Genomic DNA, 21,050 nt, shown 5'->3' with positions numbered 1-21,050 from the left:
TGTGAATGACTAGATATGGCTGATATTCAGCATTATTTTTTTAATTTCCCTACTGTTCACATACATAATGAAATGCTGACACCAGATATTTTCTTAATACACAAGCAGAACATTAATTTGCCTAAACGTCCCCGAACATGACATTCACTTGTCTGCTTATTAAGAAGTGGAATGTTACATTCGGTAAAACAATTTGATCTTTATTTAAGAAATAGATTTCCTAAAATAATTTTATGATGGCATCTAATATTTAAATGGAATCTTCAACTATGCCACTGGTTTGGTTTTTGTGCACATATTTAAACTAGAAATTCAGCTCAAATTAATTATGACATATTATAGATCAATAATCTTGCTAGAACGCAATATAAATAATGTAAATGTCTCTACTCAACGTTGTTGTTGGCTCCTCATTTTGCATGTCACATTAATTATTACAGGTTTTTAACCACTTCATTTAATATTAAATCCGGCAAAACAACAGCAACCTGGTTATGAATTTATCATTTTGAGGGACGTGTTTTGTTTGTTCACTGGGAGCAGCGTCAGGGGCGTAGCACCAAACTCTGGGCCCTATACATAGGAAGTCTCTGTGGCCCCCCCTCAGCTGTGATTCATTCATGATAGTAACTAGCTAGCTGACTCCTACTGTTCAGCCTCTCAAACCATGTTTTAATTCATGTTATGACACTAATTACAAACAAAGAAACGTTTAATTCCAGGGCCCCCACCGCCCTTGGGGCCCCCCTGGGTAGTGTGCCCCCGTCCTTCCTCCCAGTGCTACGGCCGTGAGCGGCGTCAGTGGGTTTTATTTTGACACGCCGCACCGGAAGTACAGCGCCGGTGCTGGACGTCCGCCCAGTCCCCCACCACCTCCCCCACCCGCGGCTCAGCGGGGCTCCGCCGCCTCACAGCGGACGCGGAGCCGGGGATGAGCTGCGTGTCGCTCGCCCTTTGTGCGGATCCGCCGCGACTTGCAGCCGAAAGACGAACGAAGCCGAACGCGGAGCGAGCGACGGCGAGAGGACGGACTCGACTTTTTGCACTTCGGCCGTAGACGATCGCGCGGGCGACAGGAGTCTCCACGCGGAGTGAATTTGAAAAGCCTTTTTTTTTTTTTTAAATTTCGCAGCCACTTCTCTCGGACCCCCCCCCCCCCCCCCCCCCGGTTCTTTGTGCTGCAGCACTTTCCCCTGTCGGATAGAAAAGGTAAGAGACACATCCCGGCACCCGCGAAAGATGGCGGACAATGTTACTCCACGAGCATGTTTCTTTATCACAAAAGTAAGCGGGTTGCGACTTTAACAAAAGTACTTGTCGGTGCGGGGACTGGTGAGCTGGCACCGATGTCAGATCCCCCCCCCCCCCCCGGGTATCGTTCTCCGCTCCACTGTCTTCATCCACGTTGCGCTTTTACGCACGGTCGTGTGCGCGCCAAATGGAACAAATGGATCAAATGGATCAAATGGATCAAATGGATCACTTTACGGACAGAGGTGGATCACTATTTATGTTTTGCTGTGTGGTCCACACCAGGCTGTTGCTTGCAGCGGCACGCACTCACACCCCCCCCCCCCCCCCCCCCCCCCCCGGGGTGTGTTCCTCTGTCTGTGTGTGTGTGTGTGTGTGTGTTCCCATGAAATGAAACCCCACATCATCATTTGTTGACTGGTCATCGCGACCTGCAGCTCTTCAAACAACTCACTGTGTGTGTGTGCGTGTGTGTGTGTGTGTGCTGGTTCCCTCTCTCAGCCAAGTGGCCTACAGGGACGTAGAGTAGCCAGGCCTCACTGTGCCGCCTGGAGGCCCCGCCCCCTCCCCCCCGGGGGGGCCACACACACATGCAGTGTGTTGACTCAGAAGTACACACACCAATGTCTTCACGGTTGAATGCACTGAAAGAAATGTTGAGAATATCCGATTGTTCCCACATGGAGATGAGGCAGGACAATCTCAGAAGAAGGATTCCCAGAGAGCGAGCGTGTTGACGACTGTGGGGCTGCAACAGTTAATCGATTAATGGGCTCAAGTTGTTTTTATTGGGGAGATAATGTCAACATTCTCTGATTTCAGCTTCTTCAATGTGAATTTTTCCTGCGCTCGCGTCTTTAAAAAACCTCAATTCGGCCCGAGTGACACAAATCTCCATTCACCGGACATAGAAAACAAATCAAGACCCGTCTGTAGGCGTTTATGTAAAGCTGATGATATAATGTGCAATTAAACAACGAGCGCATTTCATTTGTCCGCCAGAGGAGACGTTCCACTTTCTGTTCTCAAAGAAGAACGAGAGCTTGCTTCCTGGTTCCACTCTGCCCCACGTCCCAGATGATGCTGAACGCCCGGGCGCCCGGCTGCGGATTGATTACAGTGGGAGAGAGGCTCATCGGAGCGGATCGATCGACGGCATCGACGCAGAGCTGGTCGGGTTGGTGTTGAACCGGCAGAAAGCGCCGGTTGTTGCGCTTCTCTTTTGAAGAATGAAGAAGCAGTTGTCTTTTCCCCGGGGGAGTCTTTCAAATGTCGCTCCGACGTCCGTCCTTCAAAGACCCATCCACACTTGGACACGGGGCCACTCCTCTCTGGTCTGTCGCTGGGGAAACAAGTCCTCTCCAAAGTGACCTGTGGTGGTTTCTCTTCTCCTCCGGATGGTTTGTAGGGCTTGACTCGTACCAAACCTCCGTTTTTGGGGTTTTCGTTAGGCCACGGTTGGTCTTCGTGACCCCGACTTCAGGATCTGACGAACTGAACGGTGGCTTTGCCCCAAAAAACCCCAAACAGAATCCACATATATCAGGGCACAAATCAGTATTAACACCTCCCACGATCCCCCGGGGCTTCGACGCCATGCGGGTACGGAAGGGCCGCAGGAGCTGACGTTCATTCCTCGGTCCCGCCCGGCGTGTAGGGCCCGAACGCGTCCCGTGTGCAGGTCACATGAAACCCATCAGCGCGACGTGAAGTGTCTGATGTGGTTGACGGGGACAAATAGAGAGCGCGAGGAGATTCCGTTATTAGATCAGGAGTCCTGCGTGTTTGGCGGCCCCCTGCTCTGTGCTCTGTCGGGATGGCGACTCGGAACTTCACGTGTAAAACTTCTTAAAGAAAAACAAACAGATGATGAGGTCTTAAATACATTTAAAAACTAAATCAGAGTTGTAGCCCTGTAAATGATTTGTGTGTCTTTGTTTTTTCGGAGGTGTTTAGTCGGGGGGGGGGGGGGGGGGGGGGGGGTTCTGAGTTGATGTTCGTGTTGCTACGGTAATACCCCCACCCCCCCTCCTGTCTTTTCTCACCCACAACCTCCCATTCATCCCCATTGTAGTAGCTCAGCTCCGTTGCCCCTGGAGACCATGGGGGACCGCTGGGGAATGCGGCGTCTGGACGAGTGTGTATCTCAGAAGGAGCCAGAACAAAAATCCCCAATACTAAGGCGTAGTTGCCAAACCCCCCCCCCCCCCCCCCCCCCCCCCCCCCCCCAAACAAAATGTTGTTTTCTTAACTTGGCACCGTTTGAGTGGCTCTTGTGCTCGGGTCCCGCTCGTGTGTTTTTAAACGGGGACGTTTTAGAGCCGCACCGTCGCTCTTGCCTCCACACTGGAGACTCGCAGCCCAGAATAGACGCTGGTGCAATTTGCCCTTTATTGGCTGAGAATGCACTCGGGGACGAATCACTGGAGCTCGCTCATAAAAAAAAAAACAACCTCCCAGAAAGCGGAAGAATGGGCCCCGGCCATGTCCTGTGCGACTGGACACACACACACACACAGACACACACACCTCCCAGTGCCAACAATGCAGTCTCTCTTCTTGTTGCTGTGGCTCGGTACGTTTCCACTCCTGTCCGATATGACAAATGATCTTTTGCCGTCCTCTCTCTCCAGGCCTCCAAGATAGATTCCCTCAGGAGTAAAGTGGACTTGCTGCGCCTCCCCCTGGCCCTCTCCTCCAAGTCCATCAGCGACCGCAAGAGCCAGCTGGGCGTGGTCTGGGAGAAGGGCGGCGGCGGCGGCGGCTCAGGGGCAGCACGGGCTCAGAAACCCCGCCCACCGCCGGCCTCCGACATGGACAACGAGTCGATGTACTCGAGCTACTCCTTCAAGTCGTCCCACTCACGGACGTCCCGCAAACACAGGTAGACGATCGCAGATCGCCGCGCAACTAGCGCAGCAACTTTAAGATTGTATTAATCATTTCCGGACCCGTTCTCTTTGCTCACGTCTCTCCAGAGAGCGGCGGGACAAGCATCGCTCAAAGAGCCGCGACGGCACCGTCCGCGGGGACAAGTCGGTGAGCATCCAGGCCCCCGGGGAGCCGCTGCTCGATGCCGAGTCCACCAGGGGAGACGACAGGGTCAGAGTTCCGCTCCAACGACACCGACTTTCAAAAAATTGCGCAATTGCCGACACTCACGTCCCTCTGCCCTCTCCTCTCAGGACGACAACTGGGGCGAGACCACCACGGTGGTCACCGGCACCTCGGTGGACAGCGTCTCCAACGAGGACCTGACGCGGATCTCCAAGGAGCTGGAGGAGTCCTCGCCGCTGGAGTGTCGCCGTTACCTCGGCGTGGTGCTGGGCGCCGTCCTGGGGCTCTTTGCGCTCGTCACGCCTCTGGCCTTCTTGGCCCTCCCGCAGCTGCTGTGGCGGGACAACCTGGAGCCGTGCGGCACGCCGTGCGAGGGCCTTTACATTTCCCTGGCCTTCAAGCTGCTGATCCTCCTCATCTCCACCTGGGCGCTGTTCCTGCGCCCGCCCCGGGCCACGCTGCCGCGCTTCTTCATCTACCGCTGTCTGCTGCTGGCGCTGGTCTTCCTCTTCGTGGCGTCCTACTGGCTCTTCTACGGCGTGCGCGTGCTGGAGCCCAGGGAGACGGACTACAGGGGGATTGTGGGCTACGCGGCCTCTCTGGTGGACGCGCTGCTGTTCATCCAGTACCTGGCCCTGGTGCTGCTGGAGGTCAGACACCTGCAGCCGGCCTTCTGCCTGAAGGTGGTGAGGACGACGGATGGAGCCAGTCGCTTCTACAGCGTGGGACATCTCAGGTTAGTCGGCGTGTGTCTGTGGAAGATATCCATCGTTATCTACGGTGACGACTGCGTGTCCATGGTCCCGTTTGTTTCGGCTGCAGAGATTTATCAGTCAAATCAGATTTAAAGAGTTGCGTAAAATATTTTTACTCCGGCCCAAAATAAGGTTTAAAATACTGGTTTTACTTCAACAACACAACTGCCCTGATGTGTTTCCTGTTATCAAGCAGACGATTGGCTCACGTGCGCAGCGTTTAGAAAACGCGCTGCAAATAGGCCGCGGCGAGAGGACACTTAAAAGTGACGCACGTCTGGACGAAAAATGAATCCAATCAGTCAAAATCCGCTGCAACAACAAGCGTGTACAGACGTGTGCATCACTTTTAAGTGTCCTCTGGAAACACTACCGTTTCGTTGCATTTCTATTTGCGGCGGCTTTTTCGCAACGTGTCGTGTCGCGGTGTTTGCAGCTGCGCACGTGTTGGTCCAATTGCTGGAGATGTTTTTTCTCAGTTTGCTCCGGTTTTGTCCGGCAGCAGGTGAGCGCTCAGGGCCGCCGTAGCTGCAGCCATAGTTTTTAGCTGACGCGCGAACAAGCACGTGGCCGTAGACGGCATCACGTGACATCGGAAACAACAAATGTCTCCCCCCTGAGCTGTTTTCATCCCTGTCTCCTGTCTCCGCTCGGTGCAGAGCTGTATGTTCTCATGGTACATTTACACTCGACGCGTGTCATCTTCCGCTTCTGACCGTTTACTACTTCCTTCCTCGTTAAAAACCGACATCTGACTCAGCATTCAGCGGGCAGCGGCGTGGCTCCTGGACCAGTACTACAGCGACTTCCCGGTCTACAACCCCGCCCTGCTCAATCTGCCCAAGTCCATCCTCACCAGGAAGATGTCCGCCTTCAAGGTCTACAACCTAGAAGGTAAAAAAAACACCATTCAGTCCCGTTTGCGTCAATTGAGCAATTCCAACTAATTCAGAGTTCAATTGGAAAACATACCCCACGACGAATTATCATAGTGGTGCATTGCGCAGTCCGTCTTTAACTTCAGCTCCTCGGTCCACAGAGAACAGCACCAACGCCTCCACGGGCCAGTCCAGAGCCATGATCGCAGCCACGGCTCGGAGAAGAGACAACTCCCACAACGAGTTCTACTACGAGGAGGCGGAGGTGGAGCGGAGGGTCCGCAAGCGCAAGGCCAGGTGGAGACCAAACCCCCCCCCCCCAGAGAACACACACACACACACACTGAAGCTGACGGCGTTTGAATTACCAAGACAACCATTATTATTAAACCGTAATAATACGGCTTCCATTTTTTTTAATTCTTGAAAGCTGCAGTAATTTCAGTATCAGCTGAAAATGAAATTTTATTTTTAATTCGTGGCTTTCGGCTTCTTCCGCCGGGGTCCGACTACAAGATGTTTTATTCGTTAAGTTGGTCATTGCGTCCGATGAGTTGATGATAGAGTCAAACATTTGTGCCATATCACATCATACAAGACCAAAACACAGTGCGGTGAAAGAGGGGTCATGTGAGAACATTCTGTGGCTTCATCCCTACGAGCAACCTCTTTCACATCCTCCGTCGGCACCAGCGCGGCTTTAAAAACCAAAGTTGTTGTTTCGCCCAGGCTTGTGGTGGCAGTGGAAGAGGCCTTCACCCACATCAAGCGTCACCAGGAGGAGGCGGCGGCGACCGCATCCTCACCCAAACACCCGCGGGAGGTGATGGACCCCAGGGAGGCGGCGCAGGCCATCTTCGCTCCCATGGCGCGGGCCATGCAGAAGTACCTGCGTGCCACCAGGCAGCAGTCGTACCACAGCATGGAGAGCATCATCAACCACCTGCAGTTCTGCATCACGCACAGCATGACGCCCAAGGTCAGATGGGGGGGGGGTTTGACCGACCGGCAGCACAGTTGTTGTTTTCCAGCTCGTGATGTCCCGCCTTTCCTCGTGAAATGCTCACATGTCGCCGTGTCTCCGTCCCCCGCAGGCCTTCCTCGAGCGCTACCTCAGCCCCGGTCCCACCCTCCAATACCTGGACGGCAGTAGGGGGCGCCAGTGGACGCTGGTGAGCGAGGAGCCCGTGACGGCCGCGCTGCGCCGGGGCCAGGTCTTCACCCTGAAACGGCCAGACTTCTCCCTGGTCGTCACGGCGACGCCGCTTCCCTTCCTGAGCCTGGGCGAGGAGTTCGTCGACCCCAAGAGTCACAAGTTTGTCATGAAGCTGCAGTCGGAAACCTCGGTGTAGTGGCGGCGGAGAGGGACTCTCGCTGCACACAAAACAACATTTTGGGGTTTTTTTTCTATCTGGTGATTAATGTGTCGCGTCTGAAATATGAACTTACAGAAAAGAAGAGGCGCGGCGACAGAAGTGCCACAACGCTGACCTTGTTTCTAGGAAAGATTTTTTTTAAAACATGACACATCTCCCACAGTGCTGACTGTCAACTTGTGATAATGCACTTTAGGCTGCGTCCGCTTCCGATCACACCAAGCGAGTCTGTTCTTCAGTCATGGGACATTACACATTTTGGATTAATGCGTTATTTCGACTCTATACATTGGATTGTAGCCACACTTTAAATTCATGTAAGACTGATTTCAGAGGATTTGGACATCTACGACTTGTGGTGAACATTAAAAGTCTTCCACCTCTGTAAGAACAGCGTGTAGCTGCCCTCTTCATTTAACGCAGCCGACCTTACTTCTCTTTCTTTCTTTTGTTTTTACCTGATCTTCTCGTTCACGGTCCGAATCGAGTGGAGAGCGACAACGCCGCCCATGGACCACTTCCTCTTCCTTTTCTGATTCCGACGAGCGGCTTGCTGAATAGCGGCCACGCATTCTTCCTACTTGTGAGACGAAGTAGGAAGGAATAAACACTCGATGGACTTCTGCCGCGTTGATTTCCCCCGTTTTAGTGAATCGCTTTTATTGTCTTGGATTTCCTCCCAACGTACGTGTTGTTGTTCATTTGTTTGTGCACTAATATTCAGTTACACTGGAAGTTTTTCACCTCTGCATAAGCTCCGGCACATGACGGCCAGGTACTGCCAGTGTGCTTCTTTTTCACCTGGATTACTGTCTGATATTTTTTTTTATGCGTGTGCCCGTTATCAAACTTGTCACTTGTGCTCACTCTCTTTGAGGCCATTGGCAAACTTCTCGCAGCCTCACGTTCATGTTGGTCAACAGCCAGAGCCGACTGTATTACACTTGGGTACGGACTGGGAAGCAGATCCGGGATGTCAAAAGTTTATTGTGTTGTGTGTTTTTAATGACTAATAAATCATTTCAATTATCACACCTCTTCTCTTTTTTTCTTCCAGACAATCATGTTCAAGGATCTATGCGGTCACTGTCATATATTCGGCATCAAAATAGTGGCAGATTGATTTTCTGTTGAGGAGCTGGTTACTGAAGAAATGATGACAGTACGCGTGTCATGTACTTGGGGGGTCGACAGGGGCCCCTGTTGTCACGAAACCAGGCTCTCAACACTCGTCTCATTGTTGTTTGCTGTTCAGGACTCTGTAAAGGATATTCCATCAATGATCACAGTCACGAGTTCTGTTTTTTTTGTTTGTCACAAAGACAGGAAATGAGAGTTAAGTGTGGGAGTAGGCAATGTGAAGCCTCTCAGTATTAATCTAATCGGTTTGTCGAGTCATGCGCGACCAATGACACTGATCTGTGGGGAGTTTGTGCAAAAACGACCTTTTGTGTTTGCAGGCGCCAATAAACGTGCGAAACAAACTCATTTAATACAGAAGTGAGGCCGTGAAAAGCATAATCAAGAAACGTTCGCTTCAAAGCAATGGGCTGACGACCTTCAAAGGCACCGAGCCAGAGCCACCGACAACACATGAAGTCACCACGACGACGCCAAACCTGCCGCCGGGAGCCAGTACTCGCAGAGCGACAGTTACATGCAGTAACCCACAGGTAACCCAGGAAGCCAAACATTGCTGCTCATTTTCAACTATGACGTGAACACGTGGAAGTCTAACTAGTCTAGGTCTGTATAAAAAAAAAAGTAAACAAAAGTGCATGATTATTTATTCTACTTATCACAAGTGTAGTCGTTCAAGCGCAGTAATGTCAAACATATCGAAATGCTGGTCTGGTGCTTTGTGACGTATCTGGCGACATTGAAACCCCCCCCCAGAAGTTCCGCGTGTCATCGCTCCGTCTTCCCCTTTTACCATTGTGCCTAAGTGACGATGAGACTAGGAGTCGTCCTCACCCTACTCCTCCAAGGTAAGTTCTGTTTGCCATTTTCTGAAAAGTAACAACGCAGGAGCAGCTCATGGGCCAAACTGCCAAAGGAAGGGCCAAACTGCCAAAGGAAGGGCCAAACTGGTCAAAGGTTTCAAACTGCAATTCAGAACCGACCCAGTCACAGAACTCGTGTGGTTTAGACCAAAAGATGAAGAGACTTACAAATATACGTCTACCCAGCTTTTATTTATCACTCGGTTTTTCTATGTCACTGACGTTTTATTTAAATGTGTAGTACCGGCTGGAAGGGAACTGTAACATTTGTCCTACAACGGTAAAACAGTAACAGGAAGTGTGCATACCAGAGACAGAAACTGCCGTGCCCCGAAGCCCGCTCACACCCAGTGCAGCGCATAAATTAACTTCCACCCTCGGCGTCTTGAGCGTTAAATCATGGTCTTGTCTCGCACCACCTATGGGCTTCGGCTGCAATACCTCCATGCTCTCACCATCTCCACTGCTGAGTGGAGATGGTGAGAGCCTGAAACGAACGCCGACGTGCCCCGCGCGGCCATTCGAACGAGCTTCGGCCCCCTGACCTCAGGGTTTCATGACCGGCGTCTCCAATTCATCGCGTTGGAGTAATCTGGAAAAGGCCGAGGTTCTCGAGTGGGAACGCCGCCTCCAGTCGGGCGGTCGTGCACAGAAACAAAGTGGGAGATTCAAAGCGTTTGGTTGATGGTGCAAATTTACATGTCGCAAATCAATTGTGGCTTACGTCAAATTTGAAATACGGTATTAAGTTGTTTAGTTAGTTGCTGTCCACGTAGCTGGGGGGGAAAACACTATAATATTTATATGCCCCTGTCACATCTCTCTTTAAGGAAAATGGCTTTCTCCTCTTATGACCACACAAAATCTCGGAGACTGCATATATGGTGATGCTGATTTTTGTAATCAAAATATTTGTTTTCAGTGGCACGAGCTCAGCCCCTTGCGGAAGTCATCGGGTACCTTGGGGACACCATTGTCTTGCCCTCGGGAGCAGATCCATCATGGAATCTCTCCAAAATTGAGTGGTCAACATTTTCCAACACCACCTGGATTGCCACCTATCGCAATGGAAAGAAGAACATCGAGCGCATCGCTCGGTATAAAGGACGACTCGGTCTTAACAGCATCACGGGTGAGAGAAAACAGGTTATCTGAGCTCGAGTGAGTCGAGTGTCCTTTTCACTGACTTCTTCCTCTCCCTCCAGGGGACTTGACGATCCGTAATTTGAACAGAGAAGATGCCAGGGAGTACAGAGTGGACCTCAGCCAAACAAGTACACACAAATCAGGAAAGACCAGGCTCACGGTTAGACGTAAGTGTGGCTAGCATTGGAGATCCCTGCTGCTGGCAGCATGGCCCTACGGAAGTCAATGTGTGTCAGTCACTCGGTCCGTGGAGTCGGTCTCGACTCAAAGATCTCGGCGACTATGCGATTGATTCCCTTTAAACGTTGTCCAAACGAACGAGCATTTGACACATGGTATCGTCGTATCTCTGCCGCAAAGACGGCAACACTGGTTCCCAGACATTGTGGAATCATCACCACGGGCGTCTCCTCTCTGCTCCAGTCTGTTCCAATCCGTCCAATTGCATCCGGAGGCATTTTGCTCTGCGTCCGTTGGTAACGCCTCTCGGAAATCGAAAATGAACCGAGAGGTCCCGGACTAATGGCCACGACAGGCAAACACGTTTTGCAAATATTTCGCTACTGAACTGGTCCGCAGTGAAATTTTGGCAAGGACATAAAACCATGTATTAATTCATAAATACCATTCATTCCCGTGCAGAACACCTCCAGAAACCGACCATAAGGACACTTTTCAACGTGCCCGAGGAAGGGGGCTGCTTGATGGTGCTGAGCTGTTCTTCCACAGATGACAGTGTTGACCTGTCCTGGCAGGTTGAACCTCTCACCGCCTTCGACGCGAGGAACGCGAAGACAAACCCGCGCGTTCTCGTCACGTTTGTCAACAGCACAGGGAACCGCGTCAAGTTCACCTGCACCTCCAGCAAGGCCACGGAGAAGGCCTCGAGCGCCGTCGCTCCACGGTGTGATGGTAAGGCCACAATGTCCATGATGTCGTTCTGAATTATGGGGTACAAAACATGTAGCCATAAAACATGGCAACCTAGGACATACCAAGGTATAATTTGAATATACGGCAGAGGCTGGTCACACACAACATACGTGCAACCAACTCCCACTGAGTGTCACTATCCCCCCACTTCTCCTGCACTGGACTGTGTTAAAGATCAGTATCTTACAATTACTGTCATTGTTATTGTTTCAGGATTATATCATTATCGCTTGTAGTATTAGTAATGGTATTACGTTTGTCATGGTATTTTGTACTTGGCTCTTTACTCAGACTTGCAACATCTGTCACTTGATATGTGTATTGCACTACCACTCATATTATTCTTATTCCATTTCATTCTGCCTGTGGGCTGCTGTAATATGTGGGTCTCCCGCATGGGGATTAAACAAGGATATCTTACTTTATGGAAGACCAAAGCGGCCAAAAGCTGAACATCAAATTCTTTACAATTAAATTTTTTACATTGTATCTATGCCAGATCAAACACATTGTTAGGGATGTGTAACACGCGAGCACAAAAAGATCTGAACTCGTGAAGGTCTAAAAATCAAATAGTGACACGCAGACACTTCCCCAAAAAAAGGTGCTCAAACTCAGACTATAAAGCCATGTTAAGTCCTTTATTGCATCGGTTCCAGCACCATGATGCAATATGTTATACAAAACAATTTGCTGTCGTGACAATAACATGACAGACCAAGCCGTTGCAGACTAAAACCATATGAAGTCCAGACGGGGATTTGTGTTTCCCTACCTCAACTTTAGAGAAGCTGCGGTTCAACAGATTCAACAGATTACTTGTCATTCTGTCAACTTTTCATATCAACAGTGTTGTTCTCTCTTCTGTATAGTTGCAGACGGACGCAGGTGCAGATATGTTCTTTGGTTTCTCTTGGGAGTGGCCCTGGGCTTGGCAACTGTTGTGTTTTACATCTGCAGAGGTGAGAGGAAAACAACTCTTCTCATTACACGTTACATGAAGAAAAAAAAACAAAACTGTCTGCTTGTGGCTCAGATTTGTAACGACTGTGTTATGTTTTAATGACAGAAAACATCAGAGCGTTATCGAAATACCTCCGAGGCATGTAATTCACAGAAAATATTTAACACTATTAGTAAGTGTTCAGCTACACAAACTTGTTTTCTCCCCCCAGACAAACTGTGTCCATGTGCAGTTCCAACATAATCTGAAGGTTGGTTTCCATCCGTCTCTGTTCACAGAAGCTATATGAAACAACTTTTCTTCCTTGTTGTTTTTAACTCTTTTTTTAGATTTCTAGGAGTAAGTGATAACACAACGCCTTCACTTTAGGAAATGACCAAGTTTCCCTCTCCTTCCTGCAGTTAGCCTGACATCCAAGCTTCAAGATTGACGACACCACAGAAAACTTCCACACTGACGGTGACAACACTACGTGTGTAGGATAAGGAATGGTAACTCAAACATGAGAATGCAATAAAACAAATGCAATGGTGGATAAATGGTGTAACAAAATTATAGCAGTCCAATTTGGAGTTATAGAATATAGAGTCAAATTTCCTTATCAAACCAAAGGATTGCTTGTTTTTTCCCTCGTTGAGTAAGCCCCCATCTTGTCTTCTTGTGTTATGTGGTTTGGCCAAACGAGTGTAAATGTTCCCTTGTATGTTTGTTCAGTTAAGACCTTATTTATTGTCATATTTTGTTCACCTCTTTTACAGGCCTCGTTAGATTCTTGGTTTATATTGTTTTTTCAGATTGGGGGGCAATTAATAAAACCAAACCTCCCGTTTCCTCTTGGTGCAGTGGTGTACGTTTGAGATTATGATGCTGTGTGAAATTATTCTGGGGGGGGGGGGGGGGGGCTGGGGAAGATGACGTGATATACTAAGGCACCGGTGGTGAAGCGACGTGAACACTTTCAGACGTGAACACTTTCAGACGTGAACACTGCAAATCAAAATCATGCTACGAAGCAGCTGGAAGTCCGGATTCCAAATTGAACTGGAATGTGTTAAATGTAGTTATTGTATTTTAATATTAGGCCCGAGCAACATCAGTTTCAGCCCGTCCACGAAGCTACTGAACCAACTATGTGGACGCCAAGTAGCCTCAGGGATGTCATTGACAAATGTATGGTGTGCTAATCATGCCAAAAATTCATTCAACTGTGTAAAGAGTTTATTGTGCAGGTACTGAGATTCTGGCTGTAAAGACTCTTTGTAAAGCAATAAACTAGTTACTGTTTGATACAAAACAATGACACGATTTAAAAATTATTGCAGAAAATGAAAGCAAATGTAGTTTAATATGGCCAACTTTGTGAGGGATTACAAAGACTGACAAAATGCACACGTTTTACACAATATATTCTCTGTATTTACAACACTGACACTGATGAATGCAAGATGGAAAAAAATAAAATTCAATCAAACAAGGTGAAATCTCCTCTCAGGGCACAAAAAACGGAAAATGTCGGCTGCTGGAGTCTCCGCCTCGGTTTGTGGCCTTCAGACAACGTTGCACCTTTGTGAGGCAGAAGTTCACATTTACGCTGCGATCCCCGAAACGCCTTAGGAGGGCGACTCCGTGGCCTTTCTCATACGACTCAGCTGGATCTCGTCATACACAGTGAGAGGCTGGATGTGCGACGGAAAGAGGAGATCAGACGTGAGGCTCATATTAATAAGAATTCACACTAAATATGTCATTTCAGACAGAAATGTATTCTAATGTGATGCTCACAGTATTTGCAGAATGTTTTGTGAACAGATCATAACCCATTCAGTGTCGTTAGGAGGAACCCTGCTCTTACCCCAGGTGGAGGTGCGACTCTGTTGTCAATAGTGTCGTACACTGAGGAGTTCATCAGAGCTGACGTCCTCTGGAGGTTTTACCGTGCATCACAATGAATCAGACCAAAGTGAGTAAAAAATGCATCGAAGCAAAGGGCGACAATTCACGCAGAGCAATGTGCGCACGGTCGAAGCACCGATACTGTACTCACGTCTTTGACGATCGCGACGTCGGCGATATCGGCGTACACGGTGAGGTCGTTTGAGTCGCCGCCTGAATTTGATGGACAAATGAGGCAAAACAAAATATCACGAGAGAAACTGTCAATAGAAATCCAACTCATTATGAAGTGTTTAAAGAGTTTCTTACCAGCTTGTCTGTGTTTGCAGTTACATACACCGATAACTGCCGCGATGACAACCATCAACGCACCTCCTGCTGCCACACCCACGAACAAGATGAGGTTTTCTGCTGATGTAATTTGCACGTCAACACGTTTCCCCAACTTTTCCCTACGATTTAACCAACTGCAATTCATTCAGAACATGATTAAAAGTCCTCATCAGTGAACTCACAGCCGCTCCTCTGCTCATACCTGTTTCCGCGGCGTCGGATGTTGCGTTCATGCACTTCACCGTTTTTGATGCAGACTCCTCACGGACAGAGTCGGAAATGTTGCAGGTGAATCTGGTTCCTCCGTCCAGTGGCCAGATGCTGTACGTCAGCCTGCGGCCACTCAGGGTCTGGTTCCCCACGGCCCATTTGTAGGTGACGTTGCTGTCGGAGCGTGAAATGCACTCCAGCCACACTGTGCAGGACGCGGTCGAGGCATTCCAGGTGGTTTTGGCGGTCAGGACGGGCACGGTTATGGGCTCTGAAGGGAGAAGATACGACTTGGCAACAATTCTGCTTAAACCAAGACAGACTATTTTATAGCAGCTGGTAGTGGGTTACACCTCTGACTTTGGTACAGAAGGTTTGGGGTTCAATTCCCAGTTAAGGCCTAATGCAAGAAAAAGGATGGGCATAACAAATACACCTCAGGTCAATATCACCAAAACCTACTTTAAAAGTAATTACTAATCCTGTCCCAATACAATTCCCTTTAATAACAAATCAAACTATAATAAATAATACACTGTATACAGCACACATATATATACACACATGTATACATGACGTCATTGCTGTCCCTAGTCGAATGGAGAAGCAAGCCTTCACTTCCCAGACCTGGACAGTGAAGCTGACTAGACAAACTACAGCCGCTGCTTTTGTTCACTTCCTCGTGAAATCCACAGCCCTCGTCTGTTCCCTATTGTGAGCGGCAGATCTGCGGCTGGTGTGTTGTACTGAATATGTGCAGTGCACAGTTGTCTGACCTTTTATCGACAGTAGCTGAGGGAGATGGACAAACATTCGGTTATGGCAGAGCGACCGAGTCTTTAAAGCCTCTTGAGACGCAGGCATGAAAAAAAAAGGATTTTTATTTTTGGATTTGTGCATGATGGCAGTAAATATTTTGAACGTTTCTGCAATCTATAGTAAGACAATCTAAAATGAACAGTATATTGTTGTAATTATACACTGGATCAACAGTATTTAGCCTTTTTTTTAAGTAAATCAATGGATTCATGGGCAGTATACCGTTTTATACATTAAATATTGGTTAAATAGCCAAGATTTTTCAAAATTATATAATAATTCTCATCTAATAACAGCACTTCTGCAATTTTAGGTCTGATTATTTTTATTATAGCAGTGTTTTACCATACTTATAATTTCATTGTTTTATGGGTGTAAATATCTATGGAAAATAACTATTCCGTTAATTTACAGTGTTTTTTGGCGCCCCAGCTGCCGGAATATTAGTTTTGTTGTTGTTGTTTGTACATCTACAGTCAGTGTAGATGAACAATGAAAACACACTGGCACTTGATGATTTGGTAAAAGCTATAAAATGTCATAAGCTGCTTTCAGACATGCACTTAAGTCAGGAACTTTTCCTGCCAGCATCCCAGTATAATTTCCGGCAAGAGTCCGAGTGAGTCCATGTGAAAATACTGCAGGAAACCTCTGCAAAGCTCACAGCGAGTGAGTGGGCGCATTGATAAGTGTAAATAAAAACTCTGCTTTCCACAGCCAAAGATCATCGCGTCCTGCCGATCTGTCCACACGCCCCCAAATGTTTCTGGAAATGTTGCTGTTGTGAACGCGTCTGACCGGGACCGTCGCCTGCTGCTTTCTTTTGTTGTATGTGAACAGCAAACTCCATCAGTTCATGTCTGGAAGCAGTTCATGGTATGTTTTTGGAGGTGCGGCTGTGTCCCATCAATTCAGCAAACATTTTTTACCAACATTCATCGACATTGTCCTAGAGCCTGTAAATAATGGGCCACGGAAAAAGAAAAAGAAAAGTATCTCACCGTGAACTTGCAGAGTGATGGTGACCGTATGCCTTTGTTGCCCGTTCACTTCTGAGAGAAAACTGAAAACACCAGAATCTTGACGAGTCAGATTTCTCACTGTTAAACTGAAGTTTTTGGGGTTTAGTTCTACTCTGTCCTGAAACATAGATTTTGGATATACAGTCATAGTATTTTCTGCTACTAGTGTATCTTTATTATAGTTCCAAGTTGGGAAGTCGACCCCTTCAGGTGGCGAGCATGAGGGAAACTCCACCGTGTCTCCAACTTGCTTATGGAAGATAAGTTGACAGTCGGAAGCCTCCGCATCTGAAACACAAAGGCACCGACAGATTGAGTGCAATCTGTTCGAAAGGGCTGATGCTCTTTTCAAAGAGAGAAAAAAAAAGAAGAATGATGTAAAACACTCCATACTGACACATAATATTCATACATTCATTATGACGTAAAGGCACAAAATGATCCTGGTAGCAGTAGGCGTTGAAAACAATGTGACAGGAATGTTTTCCTTCTCCATTTGTTTGTGGCCTGTTTCCTGTCAACAGTCAGTTGTTTCCTCACCTCTGAGTTAATTTCAGTAACTTGACTTAATCAAATAGTAAAGGGGAGGATCTAAAAAAAAACACTCCTATGAGTCACGTTTTAATGTCACTAACAGTTGTTGGGGACAGTACGGACAAATTATATTTTATTGCTATTTAGCTGAGAGTCTGGCAAAAGGTTTACATACACAAACACGCTCAACCAATCAGCTGCCAGTGCCACACTTAACTGTACAGTCCCATTATTAAACGGATTAAAAAAACTAATGTATTTTGGTGACATGTTAAGTTAAGTTTACTTCGATCACAGATACACGTCACATACATAACAAGAAAACAAAGTGTCGTCTTAAAGCTATAGTGTGTAATTTATTACATATTAACACTTATTACTTGCAGAAGAAAAAAAATAGAAGCAAAACAAAATACATTCCCATTCATATACACATTGCCATACATGCCTCACTTTTATATTTGTTGAGCATCTTTTTTAGTATTAGTATTTTAATATTTGTAGCGTGTTACACATTTTCTCCTCATGTTTACTCTTGCGTTTGTTATAATGTTCATCTTAGTAGACATGCACATTCCCCTTAGTTCATACTTGCTCTCTCTGATCTGAAACAGCTTCTGGATACAGTCTGGAACCATCCTATTCTTTGACTTTATACATTATTTGTGCTGTTTTGAACATCACCAACCCTTAAACATAATGTTGCACAGGTTCAATTGTGAAGCATTAGCCTATTCTCATTTTTTGGGAAAAAACAACCCTGAGAACAAAAGTCCCAGAAGAAAAAGGTTTCACGTTGAGTTTGCCAACGGAATATTACATTTGGAAATAAAATCCCTCTGTACCGGTTATGAGGTAGTTTCTGTTGTGGCTGTTTGTGTTGTAGCAGCCGACACTGTTCACATTTGATTAAAACTGACCAGTTTACCACAACCCCCTTTTTTGAAAAGAACCAAGATGTGACAAAGGGTAACAGGAAGAGTCGCTTTTTTTTCATCATTTTCGGTCAGTGCTGCTGCTGCTATGGTTACTCAGGAAATGAACGGTTTACCAGTTTCTGCCATCACATTGTGTGTTTGTTTTTACAAGCCTTGACAATCACAACAGTGTAAACTAAATACTCACATGGTTTATAGGTAGCAAGATTTTAACACTGAACACAACTTCTGCAAATATTTTTTCTGCAGAGGTCCACACCCCACATGTTCCTCATCTAAGCAGTTAGTATATACACTGTATGACTAGCTGCTTTTTCGGAATAGCATGAACAAGTAACAGGACTATGGGGTAAAAATAGATCCAATCCTCCTGCAAGGATGTGGACACAAGAGCAACAGAAAGGATGAGTCAAGTTAATTTCCAAGAAAATGCAGCAGAGAATTTTCAGAAACATTGTGCCCCCCCCACCAATTGGAATATCTGCAATTAAAAACAAAAAAATTAAATAGTCTAGCCTATTCATTAAGATCCAAAACCATTTGTTTGTGCCAGTTCAAATCAGTATATCACGACCATATCTTTGAAGCCACAGCTGTCTTTTTCATTGTTGCCATCTAACTACAGTCATATTTCCTTTTACAAAACGCACAAGACAAAAAAAAAACTAAACTACTTTCATGCAAGACATTTGTAAGTTGACCTTCACACAAATCCACTAACTTTTCTGTGCATCAGCGCAAACCTGCCCCCGAACAACATTACTCATAACAGTAAAAAGAAATCCATAATCTTATGATCAGGGGTGTACATACCATGGAGGTAAACCCAGTGCAGCAGCGTGTGAAGAAGGAGCCCACTGTGTTGTAGAGAGCGGCTCAGGCAACAGAGGCGACCACCAACCATCTCTGTGGGGGAGAGGAACAACGTCTGCTTCCTCTTCTGGTCGATCAAACTACTGAGCTGTGCAACAAGTCAGCAGAAAAAAAAGGAAAAAAAATATTAGACAAAAAGTGTGTGAAGATTGGTTGAGGTTTCCGTCAGTCAAGAAGCAGACGATGTGGCCTGGCCGCATTTACTGCAAAGTAAAAGAAAAAAGAAAGAAAAGGAGGCCCCTCAAACGACATTACAGTTGAATAAAATAACCAGTCAGACATTTCACATAATCATTCATCTGTTCTGCACTACGTTATACCATATTATCATCACATTTGTTTACAAATCTATTAGGTCAAAAAAAGTAATATTTTTGGCCTAATAGGTCAAAAAGGACTTGAGCTAAAACAGCTCCATCCGAGTTGTGTGGAGATTCATCATATATTCATCATTTCATATAGTTAACCTGTGAGCAGGAAGAACTTGGCTGCCACCTGCCATCACATGTTCCTGCAGGCGAGGGGCCGCTCACACCGGCCAACACAACCGGCGGGGTCTGACCAAGTACCGCTGGACGAGCTGGGAATGAAAGATTCAACGGTGAGGAATTCCCTTTCCTGAGCAGGAGGAATGACCCCCAGAGAGAAACTAAACTAACCCGGTGGTGGTGGAGGGGAACTAACCTCGGCACCCCATGAGAGAGAAGCCTTCTTGTCCGATGAGGCCAAGAGTCGCTTGCATGAAGCAAAACTCACACTTCGCGTGTGCGGCCTATAGCAGCAAACACAACTTGACGTTTGTCCCGTTCATGACGAAGAACGACCCAGAGGCAGAGACACTTTAGATGCATAACTTTATTGGTCCCAAGCTGGGAGGGTACAGCAGCAGGTATCACGTGACACGCCTAACAAAATATACAATACATGCAAAAAATCAGACAAGGAAAAATGAATAAAAAATACGTGACATATTAACAGGGCAAAAATGGTGCAGAATGTAATATCTGATACCAGTAATGTGCAGAAACCACGTGGTCACATTTAGGCGCAGATGAGCCCGATAATCCAACACGGGGAAGGAGCATAGACAACACACACGACCGAAGAAAAGAAAAACGAACAGGAATCACAGAAGGGAAAGTGCAAAAACAGACTTACAGTCCTGGAAGGCGAAGAAATCCAGACGTGGAGCTCGACGCGAGCAGGAGACGAGGAGCGGAGCAGAGAGGAAGTGACACACTCCCAGGGAACTGGACGCAGGTGACACACATTAGGAACAGGTGCGGGCAATCACAGGAGGCGGGAAACACCGGACAGAGTAAAGCGGCGGACAACCACACGGTTGCGGGTGGAAGGGAAGTGGACGACAGACTTCAAAATAAAACAGGAAACACCCGACACAACGCGCACCAAACATGCGGCGGAACTGGAGACAGGGGAACCGGAAGGGGAGATATGTCGAAACCAAACGGGACACAACGAGGGATGAAGGAGCTGACAAAAATGAATAGAGACGCAACCGGAATGGTAATAAGGGCGAGGTCAAATTGTCAAATTGTATTTGATCGGCAGCCATGAGGAGAGCTGTTCGGATTCTCTAAAATGCACAGGAAAGGAGCTCCTTCAGCAAAGGGTACACTGGAGCTTCCTATGTGAGAGTAAGGAGATACAGACGACCCACAATTCATTGCGGCAGCGACATTATACGTGACCCGCCTCGCACGGACGTGAATGCTTCATTCCGAAGTAGAAGAGTATGAATATGACCCAGAAGAGACGTCTTCATGTAAGTTACTGTTACATATTAATCATTTACATCTAATATAGTATAGTATCTAATAGTAGATAGGAAGGACAATTCGACCTCACCCTAAAAGCATAAATAATTTTTTTTTCCATGAGGTTGACATTTAATTTTTTTTTTTAACAACAGTTTGACGGGTGAAAAAATATTATGTTTATTGTCTAAAACCTGCTCACACACTTTGGACCACCATTCTTCTCTCTGCCACATTATTTTCTATTTCAAACACCATTTTCTAATTTAATTTAAAATAGTCCCTTT

The 21,050-nt window shown here is 47.0% G+C and overlaps 3 protein-coding genes across 10 annotated transcripts; 2 read left to right on the top strand and 1 right to left on the bottom strand.

Moving 5' to 3' along the window:
* The first annotated feature begins 1,136 nt into the window (after positions 1 to 1,136).
* LOC118284192 (vang-like protein 2) lies at positions 1,137 to 8,349 on the top strand. 2 transcript variants are annotated; one of them, XM_035606931.2, is made up of 8 exons: positions 1,137 to 1,209; positions 3,885 to 4,135; positions 4,230 to 4,353; positions 4,437 to 5,044; positions 5,824 to 5,957; positions 6,103 to 6,238; positions 6,671 to 6,920; positions 7,036 to 8,349. In XM_035606931.2, the coding sequence occupies exons 2-8, from the start codon at positions 4,065 to 4,067 to the stop codon at positions 7,291 to 7,293; spliced, it is 1,581 nt and encodes a 526-aa protein (XP_035462824.2). In that variant the 5' UTR covers positions 1,137 to 1,209; positions 3,885 to 4,064; the 3' UTR covers positions 7,294 to 8,349. The 2 variants fall into 2 exon arrangements, with proteins under 2 accessions (XP_035462824.2, XP_035462820.2); XM_035606927.2 differs by lacking the exon at positions 1,137 to 1,209 and adding an exon at positions 2,632 to 2,651.
* A 149-nt stretch (positions 8,350 to 8,498) lies between these two features.
* Positions 8,499 to 13,220, top strand: si:cabz01074946.1. Of its 4 annotated transcripts, XM_035608480.2 has the most exons (8): positions 8,510 to 8,990; positions 9,214 to 9,305; positions 10,243 to 10,452; positions 10,526 to 10,633; positions 11,109 to 11,378; positions 12,272 to 12,361; positions 12,575 to 12,613; positions 12,765 to 13,220. In XM_035608480.2, the coding sequence occupies exons 2-7, from the start codon at positions 9,269 to 9,271 to the stop codon at positions 12,604 to 12,606; spliced, it is 747 nt and encodes a 248-aa protein (XP_035464373.1). In that variant the 5' UTR covers positions 8,510 to 8,990; positions 9,214 to 9,268; the 3' UTR covers positions 12,607 to 12,613; positions 12,765 to 13,220. The 4 variants fall into 4 exon arrangements, with proteins under 4 accessions (XP_035464380.1, XP_047192250.1, XP_035464356.1 ...); XM_047336294.1 differs by lacking the exons at positions 12,575 to 12,613; positions 12,765 to 13,220 and adding an exon at positions 12,469 to 12,524 and having other exon boundaries at positions 8,506 to 8,990; XM_035608463.2 differs by lacking the exons at positions 12,575 to 12,613; positions 12,765 to 13,220 and adding an exon at positions 12,469 to 12,524 and having other exon boundaries at positions 8,506 to 9,063.
* Positions 13,221 to 13,566: 346 nt separating this feature from the next.
* On the bottom strand, positions 13,567 to 20,768 carry si:cabz01074944.1 (T-cell surface antigen CD2). 4 transcript variants are annotated; one of them, XM_035607531.2, is made up of 10 exons: positions 20,144 to 20,768; positions 19,670 to 19,890; positions 19,453 to 19,565; positions 18,926 to 19,073; positions 16,620 to 16,928; positions 14,792 to 15,070; positions 14,566 to 14,667; positions 14,408 to 14,469; positions 14,216 to 14,284; positions 13,567 to 14,039 (listed from the first exon to the last, which is right to left on the bottom strand). In XM_035607531.2, the coding sequence occupies exons 2-10, from the start codon at positions 19,725 to 19,727 to the stop codon at positions 13,974 to 13,976; spliced, it is 1,206 nt and encodes a 401-aa protein (XP_035463424.2). In that variant the 5' UTR covers positions 19,728 to 19,890; positions 20,144 to 20,768; the 3' UTR covers positions 13,567 to 13,973. The 4 variants fall into 4 exon arrangements, with proteins under 4 accessions (XP_035463424.2, XP_035463433.2, XP_035463443.2 ...); XM_035607540.2 differs by having other exon boundaries at positions 14,566 to 14,664; positions 20,144 to 20,767; XM_035607550.2 differs by having other exon boundaries at positions 18,926 to 19,068; positions 20,144 to 20,766.
* Between the last annotated feature and the right edge of the window lie 282 nt (positions 20,769 to 21,050).

The sequence above is a fragment of the Scophthalmus maximus genome, chromosome 12, assembly GCF_022379125.1.
Source record: "Scophthalmus maximus strain ysfricsl-2021 chromosome 12, ASM2237912v1, whole genome shotgun sequence".
Classification (NCBI taxonomy): domain Eukaryota; kingdom Metazoa; phylum Chordata; class Actinopteri; order Pleuronectiformes; family Scophthalmidae; genus Scophthalmus; species Scophthalmus maximus.
This window is presented reverse-complemented; position numbering and strand designations above follow the sequence as displayed.